The sequence below is a fragment of the Pempheris klunzingeri genome, chromosome 4 (assembly GCF_042242105.1).
Source record: "Pempheris klunzingeri isolate RE-2024b chromosome 4, fPemKlu1.hap1, whole genome shotgun sequence".
Lineage (NCBI taxonomy): Eukaryota > Metazoa > Chordata > Actinopteri > Acropomatiformes > Pempheridae > Pempheris > Pempheris klunzingeri.
Window position 1 is genome coordinate 2,476,057 of NC_092015.1, and position 14,893 is coordinate 2,490,949.

Below are 14,893 nucleotides of genomic sequence, written 5' to 3' on the forward strand. Positions count from 1 at the left end.
TTTGAGAATTTTAATACCCTGGACGCCCCGAACAGCTGCTGTGCTGCTACCAAAAACTGGGTGATTTCTAATTTCCTCCAACTTAACATTTAACCCATCTGAAGTTCAGCTAATCAGCTTTGAGCAGAATTCATATTATATATCTCAATTCTTTTAACAAAATTCTTTTTTTTTTTGAACGTTTTTTTTCTGATCTAGTTGCTTCCTGGAACTCAAATATCACTGAAATTAAATCAGCGCTATAGGTTTAAAAATATAGTTGAGCAAACCCTACATGTTGTTTTGCTGCAACTGTGTGTTTGCATGTCACCATGAATGGTGTAACACATTATAACTGGTCCACAAAGCATCTGGCTCAAGGCGTATGAACAACGGTGAAGAGCATCCAGCTCCGGCTGCGTCACACTGGTTTATAGAGCCTCAATTTATGATCCTTTAAATTACATTTCAAATGATATAGCGTTCAATTTCCATTAAGTTGGGGGTAGAGGATGATTTCCTGACTTTTACTCCCTCATGCCCCAAATATCTAATCTCTCTTACAACCTGACTCTCCGCTTACTTTAACTAGTAGTTTCTGTGGCCTGAACTCAACCTGAGATGTGACAGGTGAGACGATGCTCATTTACATATTGACACATATATTCAAAGGGTTGTTATATATTTCAGATCTTTTATCCATAATTTCAACATCAAGACTCCTAAGATATCTTTTATTGACATAAACAAACAACACAACAAGAACAAATCACGATAAATCACCTCTGTGGGAAATGATAGTAACACAGTAAGTCACACAGTAAATTCATCCATAACATTCACACTGCTAATATCACATATCAGAATAAAACTCCTCTCGTACTGAGTGAGAATCAACTATCGCTGCTCTCATGTCACAGGTTTGCAATTCAAGATTTTTGTATGTGTGTGTTTTTATGTTGAGTTTCAGGATGATTCAGTAAAAGGTCATCTGTGTATTTATAAAACTCATCAGCTGACTTTCACCTGTCCTGTTTTATCTGATCTTTAATGAAGCCTAAATGCCATTAGATATTAAATCTGAAAATATCAAGCCCAAAAATATATTGTAGTCAAGCTAAAAACATGTTTTTCCTCCTGAACAGCTGTGTGTATGTGTTTTTAGTTCAATAGCAAAGATGTCAAAATTCTGACAATACTTGTGTGTCCAAAACACACGATCACACGGTCCTGAAGCACAAACAGGTGGGTGTGTTTGAAATGACAGGCGTCTCTCCTCTGAGCAGCGTACATGTGGTCGTGGTCATGCTCAGCAGCAGTTACTGGCCTCCTGCGTCTGGTTTTCCCCTCCCAGCCACAGGGGGGCACTGTTGATCTTGGCGCTCTGGGCCCTGGCCTCTTTGGACTCGCTCTGCATCCCCCCTCCCTCGCTGGCCAGGCGCTTGTGGATCTCTGAGGCCATGGTGAGGAAGGCTGTCTCCACGTTATCAGAGCTCTTCGCACTCGTCTCCATGAAGGGGATCTTAAGAGATGAGGCCAGGTCCTGAGAGAGGAGAGGAGGGGGGGGGGTCTCAAATATTGATCATGTGCAAAATAATCACAATGTGTCAATATCACAGCATTTAAATGTCTATTAAAGAGTAACATAGCAGTAAAACATACTCATGTAGTACAAGCACTCATTGTGAAAATGAACCCCCTCCGTTCTTAAATTATTCACGAGTTGACATGAAGGCCTGAGCTATTTAATATTGTAGATTGTATAACTGCTTTATTCTCTGTTGGCTATTTCAAAACCAGACCAGCGCATCATAATTCATGAGTTTACATTATGGCGTGTTAAAAACTGTAAAATGACTCGAACCATCAGATAAATGTAGTGAAACGATGCAGATGATGAAAATAGCATTAAAATTTGACCACGTGTCCGCGCTCATGCACACACCACAGGCGTTTCCGTCAGGATGATCTACTGTGTTTACCCTTCAGCACTATGGACGGCATGGTGTTTTTTATTTTAGTGTTCTGCAGATGTTTGTCAGGAATCAGGACGCTTTGCTTGAAGGCGGGACAGTGTGTCTGCGGTAGTAATACTGTCCTTCTATTTTTAACGTATCATATTCAGTTTTCTGGTGTCTACTGGGCATTACAGCCTCACAGCTGATGGGTGCAGCGGTGTTGTTCAGTGCACCGCGTGCAGCCTGTTACCTGAGCAGTGGCAGCATCCACCACTTTCTTACTAATGAGGTCAGATTTGTTTCCCACCAGCAGCCTGGAGACGTTTTCGCAGGCGTAACGATCTATCTCATCCAGCCACTGCTTCACATTGTTAAAGGACTCCTGGGGAGGGAGGCGAGAAAGAGAGAGGGACAGACAAGAGAGGAAGAGGAGGAGCAGGAGAAAAGTTAATGTTCAAACTCCGTCCTATTATGGTGTTGATGATGTGACAGAAACACACGCTGACCTGTTCAGTGACATCATAGACGATAATGATGCCGTGAGCTCCTCTGTAGTAGCTGGAGGTGATGGTTCGAAACCTCTCCTGACCTGCTGTGTCCCACTGAGGAGCACACACACACACACACACACACACACACACACACACACACACACACACACACACACACACACACACACACAGTACGATGGTGCCATTCAGTCCCGACTCTGCAGCTTCCCTGAGCTTATGTGTCTCAGTATTTTTCCTTTGACAAACAACAAAATGTATTTATGTATCCACTGTGTATTTAACAGGGACAATTCACAATACAGCTATTGAACCAGATATCGCTAAAAGCTCATTTTCATCTGTAGTCCCTGGGCAGAGTCCTCTGTTGATGTGAGGGTTACAAAAATAAAGGATCCGTTGTAGCAACACTTTGTAAAATACCACATGAAAAACAGAAAAAAAGCAGATTCACCCAGAAGCAAACAAAGGCAGAGCACTAATTTCCCACTTGGCAGCACATTATCCACAATCCCAGCACCGTTAAAAACAGACAGGTCATCAGAACAAGACACTGCCAACCAAAACACTCACTATCAGTGCTCCCCGCTCTCTGTGTCTTTGCTCAAAGGCTGCAAACCAAACTATGTTTAAAATGTTTAAAAGCACCGCACTCTCTGATTCCTCATCCCGGCTGCCTCAACTGAGCAGCTCTTGTTAACCTGTCGTCAGCTCTCCAACATGTAGAGCAAACTGCAGGGTGTTTTTTATCCATGATTTTCAGTACTTGCTTATGCAAACTGCAAAGTGGCTGCATAAATGTACTATTTGGCTGAGATCTGCTGTAACACAGTAGCGTGCCAGTGAAGTGTTGCTTCATCTGTGCTCATCTGATTCCTTACAAATCTCAGGAGGTGTTTCACTAAGGAGAGCCCACTCCTCCTCCTCCTCCTCCTCCTCCTACGCCTCATAAACTCTTACAATCTGCAGCTTCACTGTCTTCCCGTCCATGTCGATGGTCCTGATCTTGAAGTCGACCCCGATGGTGGAGATGTAGCTCTCAGTGTAGGTGTCATCCTGGGGGGGGGGGTAGTGACATCTGATCAACAGAGAGCAGCACAGTGTGTGTGTGTGTGTGTGTGTGTGTGTGTGTTCTTGTGTGTGTGCGTGTGATTTTACAAACCTACCGCGAAGCGCAGCAGCAGACATGACTTTCCAACTCCAGAGTCACCGATCAGAAGAAGCTTGAATAAATAGTCACTGTAGGACCACACACACACACACACACACACACACACACACACACACACACACACACGTAAAAACTTTAGTGTTTAGAGTTTAGTGTCTTCCAGAAGATCATAATTTTATGTTTTTTATATAACAGCTACCAAAGTAGGAAAACCAAACTGTAAATTGTCAGTTCCAAAGCAAACCATCCTGAAAATACTGACATTCCTCTCTGTTATATTTAGTAAATTGCACAAACTAACCACAGAACAACTGTGTGGGCAGGAAGAAAAGTAGATTATAGCTGTTTTCTTTTGTCACCTCCAGGTCTGCACAGTGATGTCCTTTATGCTTCTGCCACAACAACAACAAGCTTTGTCTTTCTAGCTTTATCTAACTTGAACCTTTAGCTTTTAACGGGGAGCTCTTAGCATCTGGCTAACAGAGTACAAATGTTGAAAACGGTCTTAGTTGTGTTTAGATATTTAAGACAAAAACACACACACACATCAGGCATTGCCCAGCTCCTTACCCAACCCTTAACCATCACACCTGAAAGTCTAACCCTAACCTCAAACTAATTCTAACTAACTTTACCTTAAAACAAAGTCTTAACCTTGGAACTGAAAATATCCTCAATCCCCAAAACTGTCTTCATTCTTTTGGTTAAAATCTCTCTCTCACACACACACACACACACACTCCAGCTGTCTGTAGCACACTGAGTCACTCCTGATGGACGTGGTGTGTGAGAGTTTGTGAGTGTGAGTGTGTGAATTGTAAAGCACAACATAAAGGCAGTTGGCAGAGGAGTCCCAAGTTACTATTTTGGTATTTTCTGTATTTTCAGGTGCCAGTTTTCTGTTTAAAGACAGACAGAGCACAGAGTCAAAGTTACTACTCCTGAGCTGTTTAGTGTGTTGTCCAGAAATATACCAAGATGGAAGAGTTGTATTGTAACTATAATATACTTTAATCATGGTAAGAAACTGTGGAAAATAACATTTATTATTATCATTATCATTATTTATTAAGAATAGAAGATTAGCTTTACTGAAAGTACCAGAGCACAGCAGACTGATGTGGCAACTGAACAGGACTACAATACCCAGCAGCCACAGGGGCCTACTGATCCAACAGCAAGTTACCTGGAATGGTCTGTGCAGCTAATCATACATACATGCAGCATATATACTCAAACACGGGACGGAGCTGAAACATTAGTGTCTAACACACACGATTCATAAATCATATATTTATATACTGCAGTATATTAAATATAGGACAGAGTTGACACACTGAACACTGTATATCCAGGTCAGACACAAGGCTCCAGGATGTTACAAGGTCTTAAACTGTCTGCTAACTTTTCACGTCAGCAGTTTCTGCTCAGGTGTCTGTGTCACCTGGTGGTATTCACTGTATGTGCTGTAGGAAGCTCCATAACACAGTGACACACAGCTTAGCATGAGGAAAGAAACAACACTTACTATTCAGGATTCATGATCGGTGAGTTCTCTCCAGGTGATGCGGCAAAATAAAAACAAGCCCTGGAATTGAAAGCTGAAGCAGAAAAACAGTGAGATTATCTCCGGCTCTTGTGTTTGTGTGTATGAGTGTTTGTGTGTGTGTGTGTGTGTGTGTGTCCTTTTGGAGGGCAAATGGCAGAATAAGCCAGAGCTAGCTACCTACCTTGTGAGCTGACTGATGAGCTGACTGGTTCGGATGCATTATTTATTAATAACGGGCAGCTCAGGTTACACTAGGGACAGCACCTGGAACCAAGACACACACACACACACTCTTAGAAACACAGACACCCACTGTAAGTGTCACCCACCACAAGTCTGTACTGAACTGCACCACCGACTGATTTCTTTGCTCTTTATCGTGTTGGTGATGCTTGTGTGCTGATCTGTCATTGCTGTCGTTGCACCACACTGTGTGTCCGTCGGTGAATGACATCACCTCGGACTGACGGCGTCTCCGGTGCGTCACACGTCACCGGACTGACCACAGCTAACAACACACAAACAGGAAGTGGCTCCAACTGGATCCGCAGAGGAAACTACAAATAAGACGACAGCAGCACGTGGATCGACACTGGAAACACATTTTATTAGTTTCTATTTGGGAGCTTTTCATCTCAGCATTAACTGATTTTCCTGGACAGAAGACCGACTATTATCACTTTTATAGACCCCATGGTGAACAGCTTATTTTACCAAGTTGCATAATTCATCTTCCTTTTAGCTCTGTTTTGGTCTCCACCAGCTTTTGAGGCTTTAAAGCTATTTGCTAACTTTGTGTTGCTGCCATTTAGTTGCTGAGGCAGAAAATTACACTAAACGGTGAAGTTGTGGGTCAGAAAACCAAAATGTGATTTTTTTTGTGATGTTTAAATCGTTTCTATGTTTCTATATTTCAACACATTCTCACTCCCAACTCATCAAATATGGCAAGCTGGTCAGTGACCCTAGCCTAAATATGATGCTGTAGATTTACAGGGTTCTGTGGTCAAGGTAGCAATAATAAATATGCAAAATCAGGTTAGACTTTCAAAATAAAGCTTGCTGAGTCTCAGATTTTATGAGATGAAATTTGTCCAGTTTGAACCGTTGAAGCACAGAACAAGCTTCCATATTTGGGCTCTTGGTGGTCATTGGTACAGACAACACACACACACACACACACACACACACACAACCATAGGCTTCCACACCATCAAACACACAATCTTTCTGTTACAAACACAGATTCCCACAAAGAGCCAGTTAAACACAAAGTGCTCTGCTCCGCCTCGTTGTTATCGACACGCAGTCCAATGATGTGGCTGATTAGCCCTCTAATGAGCGCTGGGTTGTTCTTCTCGCGGCTGTGTGTTGAACCATGGTCTTATTACTATATGATCACTGCACTTGAATGGTATAATGGAGCTGTTTATCCCGTCCGTCTGCTGAGAAGAGAGAGGAGCCGAAACTGCACTGAGATAATTGAATATTCATCCATTAAACTGTTATTAATCTTTATAGCCAGTTTCCCCAAATTAGGGTTTTAATTCTCCTTTGAAAGGATGATGACTGATGGTACAAACTATCATCTGGCAGCATTCGCTCACTCGTTCCACCTTTACTTCGGTCTCGAGGAAACATTGAGGACGTGCCCTTGCTTTCAGTGTTGAGTGGAGAAAACAAACAACAACAGAACACAGTTAGAAGAGCAGAGTGGTTTGTAATAAACTGAACTACAGTCACAATCTAAAATTTGATGTGTGCTGTAAACTGTTCCAAGTGTGAAGTGATATATGAATGAAATTAGCCGTTTTTATCCCCTCCGTTATGCAGCGGGACAACATGTGTGCAGTCGATAGCTTGAAGTGCCTCCTTACCAGCAGAAGAAGGGGAAGCCTGAAAGGTGAATTGACAGGTGCAGTTTAAGGACGTGAGCCAAAGGCTTAATATGAAGAGCAGATCGTCGGTGCACCTCATCAAACTGATTCCCTGCAGCAGTAGAAAGCATTAACAAAAAGCCTGTTCATTAGATTTCTAATGATAACCACCCCTCCTCCTGCTGGATAATGTGCTTCAGTGCGCTCATTTTTTACTTTGGTTTCACTAACTTTTATGATTTTTGTTATTTATTATTCTATTGTTAGTGAACTGACTGTGGGAGCTACTGGATATCTGAATCTTAGCATTTTAAATGCAGGCCAGAGGACAGTGGCCACTTGGGGGAAGTGAAACAACTCCCAAACTATTGATTTTGTCCCTCCGATTGGACAGAATCAAATCTGTAAATGTTTTGAAGGATCCTTTAAATTAGGTCTGGTTGGCTTGTTAATCAGCTGTGACAGATTGAGATTGACTCACATCTCTTTTAGACTATTTGAGTCATTTGTCAAATAATTTAAGATTATGAGGTACAGTGTTTTATAACAGTAACAGATAAATATGACACCTCTCACCTCCATCTCTGTCTTTTGTGTACAAGTTTGTAATGAAACCTCAGACTTTGTTTGCTCTCTTTAAGAAGGTGTCTGTCAGAACCAGGACATCAGGGATCAGTTTGTGATCCGAACATTTCCAGGTGATCAGATTCAGATTCGTTGGACAGACTCTGGATATCTGAATGCACGAACACTGGGTCGCTCCTGGATTTAAAGCTAAAAGACTTGGAGTCCTTAGTTACTTGGGTTTTATGAGTTACTTGGTGGTGTTTGAATACAACAGTAGTGTTGTTTGGTTATTGGGTCTTTTCTCTGCATCAAGTTTGTAGATTTTTCTAAAAACAAAACGCCCCAAAAAAGAGGAAATTTGAAAATATTGGTTTCACACTGAAATGCTTGTGATGGAAAAGAGATGAAGCTCCTCTCTTCTTGTTTTCCTCCTTTTCCTCTCCTCTCCTCTCCTCCTCCTCTCTCCCTGCTCCTTGTTTTCAGTTCTGTCTTCTCCTCGTTTCCTTTCTTGTCCTCTCATTTTCTCTCCTAATTTTTTTTGCTTTCATCTGCTCTCCTCTCCTTTCTTTCTCTTTCTCCTCCCCTCTCTTCTCCTCGCTTCCTCACCTCCTTTTCCTTCCTAAGAAATTGATCGAGGACAAAGTGAAAGTCTTATTCACTTCTGAGTCCCGTGTGAGTGACCCCCTGGTCACGGGAGCGAGCGGAGAGCAGGGGATTGTGGGATATGTGATGGCTGAGCAGCTGTGATGGGGTCAGGGGGTCAGCAGCCCTGGCGACGGCCTGTTGCCGGGGCAAAGGCGGTGGCGCGGTGGTTGCTAGGGCAGCGGCTGGCTTTGTGGTGCTCCCGATGGAGCATGGAGGTGGGAAAACTGGGGGAAGGGACGGTTAGAAAGAGAGGACATAAAGAACGAGAAGAGAAAGAAATGAACAAAGACAGAGGGTTAGAAAGCAAGAGGAAGGGTGAGAAAGAAAGAAGAAAGAAAGAAACCAAAATGAAGTGCAGACTTTCTCTGTGGAAGCTTGATTTCATACTACAGGAAAATAAAGTGTGTCTGAAAGACTAAAAGAAAACCTCTACCGCTACTGACTCTTTAGAAAGGATCAGGTAAGAGTGACAGAGGAGCCGCCTTGGCAAATGAACTGAAATGTGATGACAGAAGAGAGGTGGTAGAGCTGTTTGATGGGAGGTAAAGTAGTGCTGTCCTGGTCTTAAACACAGACTGGACACAAACTGGAAAATGATTTCTTATGTTCGTGATTGGTGAAGTCCACGATGAAGCTACGATGGCCCAAACATAAAATACAAAAACTTTATGGAAAAACAGTAGAGGTCTTTTGTGCAGGCAGCTTATCACAGTTTATATTTCCATTTGTTAAGCTTCAACCTGGAGTGGGTGAAGTATTATAACAGTAGTAAAAAGGGCGACAAAGTCCATGTAGGGAAAACTATGTGAAACTTATGTTGTTTAACTTCTGCAACTTCTGTACTTATTTGACTCCAAACTACCATATTTACCTAAACCAACATTAGCACCTGATTATCGGTGTTCTGTCCGGTGCTCATGTGTGTTACTGTGGGAATCATCCTGTCGTGTTCAGTGGTTTGTTCGTGTAGGAGCTAATTTATCAAACTGCTTCGCTTCCATCTCAAAGTTTGTGACTTTGGGAAAGTGCATCTAGTGTGAGAGTGTGTGTGTGTGTGTTCAGCAGCAGATGTGTGTGTGTGTGTGTGTGTGTGTGTGTGTGTGTGTGTGTGATCCTGTGCGTCTCAGACAGGATGAAGAGTGTGTGAGTCAGGTTATACATAATCACCAGTGATGTGTGTGTGTGTGTGTGTGTGTGTGTGTGTGTGTGTGTGTGTGTGTGTGTGTGCAGGTCAGTGGATGGAGTTAAACCGGTCATTGTTCCTATCAGTGTGTGTCCCAGGGGACCTAAGGGAGCGGGGATAAATAGGTGCTTTTCACTATTCACCCTTATTTTACCACGCTCCCTGGCTCCTGCATGTACGTGTGTTTGTTTGTCAGCCTCTGTGTGTGTGTGTGTGTGTGTGTGTGTGTGTGTGCTGGTGGGCCTTTGAAAACATGGTGTGTGTAAAGAATATGAACCTGGAAATGAACCTTCATTAAACATGTAGCAGACCCTCCAAAAAAACTATGAGTAAGTCAGATTAATGTTTCTATATGAAAAACTTTTTTGTCTCTCTTTCCCCAAAACTGACTAAAAACTGTCTGATAACTCAGAATATATAAAGCCTAGAAAATAAAGCTAAAGCTAAATAAAACTAGAGTGTTTTTAACTAAAAACTCAGATAGAAATAGTAATAGGTTTCCATCCGTGCGTGTGTGTGTGTGTGTGTGTGTGTGTGCACTGTTGTTGCTACTGGTTGAAGATTTATGTGGAGTCACTTTGTCACTTTGCTCTTTTGTGTGTGTGTGTTAGTGTGTGTGTGACCATGCAGGGACGGCCCTGAGGCCAATTAGGCGACAGATAATTAACCTCATTGAAACTGAATGTTGAATGAAGGCCTTATTGTAGAGAGAGAGAGAGAGAGAGAGAGAGAGAGAGAGAGAGAGAGCTGGAAATGAACAAGACCTGAATATGTTCTGAATGTACACATCATCATGCAACCCCTTCACCTCATGGGGATGTTTCAGAGAAGCATAATCACATTTTTTTTATCAAGGTAACGAGTAAATGTTTTTATTGGACAAATAAGACTTTATACTGAACATGTCTCCCAAAGCTGACAAGATATTAACTTTGTTTTCATTTGTACAATATCCACCTGGAGCCTGTTTGCAGCTGCTGGTTAAAGTTAAGGAAGAGTAGTTCAAGTACAAGTTAGTTAGTAAGGTTAAGTGGAAACAACGATCTTACCCTGATCGTTCCAACTTAACCAAGGTGCTTCTGTTGCCTGAACCTAAATACACACCAAACCCCATGGCTGCTGCTGCTGTCAAAGTTGAGGCAGTGAGCATAATAACAGATTAGGCAGATCAAGTTTGTGGTATTACCAGGTATCAAATGTAATGAAGGAAGGAAATCAATCAGGTTTGAACAGGTTAAATGTGAGAGAGTAAACATGATCTGAGGAGAGAGGATGGCTGAAACAATGAATACATGCTATAAAGCTGTGTGTGTGTGTGTGTGTGTGTGTGTGTGTGTGTGTGTGTGTGTGTGTGTGTGTGTGTGTGTGTGTGTGTGTGTGTGTGTGTGTGTGTGTGTGTGTGCGACCTTCCTCTTCGCAGGACAGTATTATTCTTTACAGGAAACATTCCAAGATCAAATTCAATTTCCCTATTTGAGTTTCAAAGTAAATTTCATATTATCAGGGAAGCAGGACTTTCCCGTCACAAATAGCTTCTCTTTCTTTATAGGGATTCAGATTTTTCTGCTCTTGTTTGGAAAGTCCAGCTCCCCCTTCTACACTGCGGCCTTTGTCTCCGGTAACTCTACTCGTTGTGTCGTTCGAGGACCATTTGCTCTAAAAGAACAAATCTTCTGGGTGAACAGTGCGCCGTATGTGCTCCTTGTGCTGTCGTCCCTTTTCCCTCTCCTGTCTGTGGCTCCGCCCAGGTGTTCTGGATGCACCTGGTCCAGGAGAGGAAGTGGATCAATGCTCAAGGCTCCTATTGTAGAATGGAGGCTTCTCGTTTGACTGTCTGTGGGTTTGATTTCAGCGTCTGGGTTGTTTTATTTTCTTATGTTAATAAAGCGCACGGCTTGGGTGACATTTTAAAGGGTGTTGGTAGAGTTTTATTTTGGTTCAATGGCTTGAGTGTTGTTCACCCCCCACCCACCCCCCCGAGGCCGGCCAAGAGTGGGGAGGAAACTTTTTAAATATCAGGAATCATAAACAGAGTTTGGTGTGTTTGTTGAAGCAACAGCACTTCTGGACGCTGGAGATATTATTCATGAGGAATATGTCAGTCGACCGTGTTCGAGTGGGACAACAAAGTCAGAGCTTCAATCGAGCACCGAACGATTCAGTGAACAAACTTTTTGAATTAATATATTCTACTGTGATTCGGGACACTGAAAAGAGCTGTAATGCTCATCAGTAAACTCTGCTGTTGTAGCTTCACCAGGTGGACATGACACGTGGAAGGTTTGCTCCAGTTTCATCATCCTCCCTGCAGGTTTCCCAACTAACCAGTGGTAACTAGTAACTAGTTCAACAACCAGGACGAGAACCTTCAGTGACTTGATTTGCAAACGTAGCCAAATGTGTTTTTTCTGTGTTTGTAACTCTGCAACTTAATGAAGATACATTTTCCTACATTAGACAAGTTCTAATAAAACTATTTTCTAATAAAAAATCCTAACATCATCCTACATAAGTGATTTATTGTATTTTTATGTTCTATTTTGACCACTAATCATTGATTGAAATGTAGTTTTAATATGAAACAATAAATGAGTCTTTATTGATTTAGAGGCACTGCACCAAATAAAGTGCAGCACCAAAGATGCGGAAGTTAGAAACGTCTTGGTCTTGAATTAAATTATTAGATTAGATTAAAGTAGATTAAGACTGTTTATGACAATCTGAAGTTTTGTTACGTAATGTAGTTACACAACCAATAATACAAGATGAGCGATAACAAAGCAAAGTTGATATCTTGGTGATTAATCAGCAACTTTCTGTGGCTTTGTGGGGAAACTTTACCGTCGGTCTTCAGTCTATATGAAGAACAAAGATTAGAGATCATCTCCCAAATCTGATTTTATGGTGGAAAGTGGCACTTTTTAGCAGCTGTGGTTGTTAATTCTCACTTATAAATCCAACTGAAGGAAACTTTTAAGGTCAGTTTGCAGTTTTCTCTGCTGAGTTTGATGCTAACGTGAGAAAATTAGCTCCAAATATATCTAAATACTTTAAATCTCTCTCAGTATCTCCCAGAGCTGTCTGTCAATACATCTCCAGGTTTTCCTCTTATTCACATTTCCTCTTTTATCTTCTTTCTTCACAGCCACGTGTGTTTCTGTCTCTATGTATTCACCTTTTTTCTTCTTCTTCTTCTTTCCCGTCTTTCCATCTCTTGTCCGGTGTAACCCCACCCTCGCTCTCCCGCTCTCCAGTGACAGCTGGTCTCTGCTTTCCCGCCAATAGACCAGCTGTCCATACCAACCAGAGGTATTTGAAAAGTGTGTGTGTGTGTGTGTGTGTGTGTGTGTGTGTGTGTGTGTGTCTTTACAAATCAGGCTGTTCCTTTCTGTCAGTTTCTCTCTGTCTCTCTTTCACACACACACACTTCACAGACAGGAAGCAACATGACACTCATTAAAATACCTCTCTGCTCTGATACTGCAGGAGAGAGTAGATACACAATGAGCACTCACACACACACACACACACACACACTCACACACACACACACACACACACACGGTCATATCCAGCTGTATTACGTTAACAGACTCCATCTCTGCTCATAAATGCTTCCTGTGGTGTTTGTCAGCTCAGATTGACCATCTGTCAGTCAAGCGTTATTGGCTGTACAGTGACATCTTCCTCCTTTTCCCTCTGATGTCCTACTGAGGTGTGACCCTCTCTCTTTTCATTCTTGGTTTGGCCACAGTGGGAAATTCTGGCTGCTCTTCTATCTATTCTAACCTGAATAGAAACATAAAATCCATCACTTGATTGTGAAGAAACGCTCATGTTTGTTTGTCTTTTAGTCAGCATGACATATCAGCCTTCATCAGATCACACTTACAGTTAGTGGGAGGTTAGAACAGGGGACGAGGACAAACTTTATGTTACTTTTACTTTACTTTTTTGATGATCAGTACTGTTTTCCTGTAATTGGGGGCCCAATTAGACACGGCCTATCTGAACTAGCATTATTCTGAACCATACTGCAAAATTCCAACCAAATTAAGAGCATTTTCAGCATTGAAACCCAACTTTTAAAATTCAGAAGACCTTTTTAAGTTGTATGATTTAAGAGGATCTATTGGGAGACATATTATCTATAATTAAGTATTGATAATTATGTTTTCAGCGGTGAATAATCAACCTGAAGCTATGAATTGCTGTGTTTTTATTAGCGTAGACTGAGCTTTTTATATCCACATAGGGAAATATTATAGGGAGCGTGTCCTCTTCGATGGAGTCCGCCAAGTGGAAGCTTGACTTTGGAGGCATGAATGCACCGGTTGGAAAAAAGAAAGAGAGGAAGAAAGAAGAGAAAGATCATCTTGTGTTGTGAGAAATCTGAGAGAATATATTTTGACAAATGGAGGATCAGATTTATTATTTAGCACAAGAAAAAGTGAAGTCCTCATCGACCACCAAGTGGGTTTACACTTCACCTTTAAGTCCATGAGCTCATTAGTCTGACTGACTCTTTTATACAGAACCAGACTTTTTATATAATATGTAAAGATTCCTAAAATCATGACCACCGTCGGCAGTATGAGCACATCACAATCACTGTGTGTATTTTGAGCAAATGTTCTGCAGATGCACATGAAGGTTTCCTGATCACACTCGACAGGGTTCAAGTGTCTTTTTAGGTTTATTTCTGGATTCTGTGACACGTTCACACACAGAAACACACACACACACACACACAGATACAGTCAACAGTAAACCACATCCAGAGTTCTGGCTGTGCACTCTAACTGACGGCAGCTGCGTTCGTTAACCCCTCGTCGCTCAAACATTACCACACAGCTAACCGCACACACACACACACATTTATACACAGCGGAAGACTCGTAACACCCGTTGCGTCTTGTTAACTGCTCAGATTATCAATGTGAGGCAATGGATGCGGCCAGAGCAGCTCACTTGCTTATCAACACCCTGGGACCACACACACACACACACACACACACACACACACACACACACACGGTTCATGTTAATGGCACACACGTGAAAACACATTTACACCGTGTATAAAGGCACAGTGTACAAGGCGACGTGTGTGTGTGTGTCTGTCTGTCTGTATGTCTGTATGTGTGTGTGTTTGTTTGTATGTGTACCAGACCTCCCCTGAAACACACACACACACACACACACACACACACACACACACACACACACACACACACACACACCTCTGTTTCTTTTCCTGTAGTAATTATGTCACAGTGTGTTTGGTCTGCAGACCTGTTGACAGGACACACGTGTGACTGTGGACACACACATAAACGCACTGTTGTTGAGGGAAGAGAGGACTTTCTTGCCCGTAGCTTGTTGCATGGCTTTGTTTCCTCCCCAACATGTTTAACAGTATTGATCTCCTTCGGTTGTTGTCCTGTGAGCGCTC

General features: G+C 42.2%; 1 protein-coding gene across 1 annotated transcript; it reads right to left on the bottom strand.

Moving 5' to 3' along the window:
* Positions 1-1,275: 1,275 nt before the first annotated feature.
* Positions 1,276-5,159, bottom strand: LOC139199557 (ras-related protein ORAB-1-like). Its single transcript, XM_070828598.1, has 6 exons — positions 5,146-5,159; positions 3,613-3,685; positions 3,407-3,502; positions 2,444-2,539; positions 2,188-2,319; positions 1,276-1,522 (listed from the first exon to the last, which is right to left on the bottom strand). The coding sequence occupies exons 1-6, from the start codon at positions 5,157-5,159 to the stop codon at positions 1,289-1,291; spliced, it is 645 nt and encodes a 214-aa protein (XP_070684699.1). The 3' UTR covers positions 1,276-1,288.
* Positions 5,160-14,893: the final 9,734 nt, after the last annotated feature.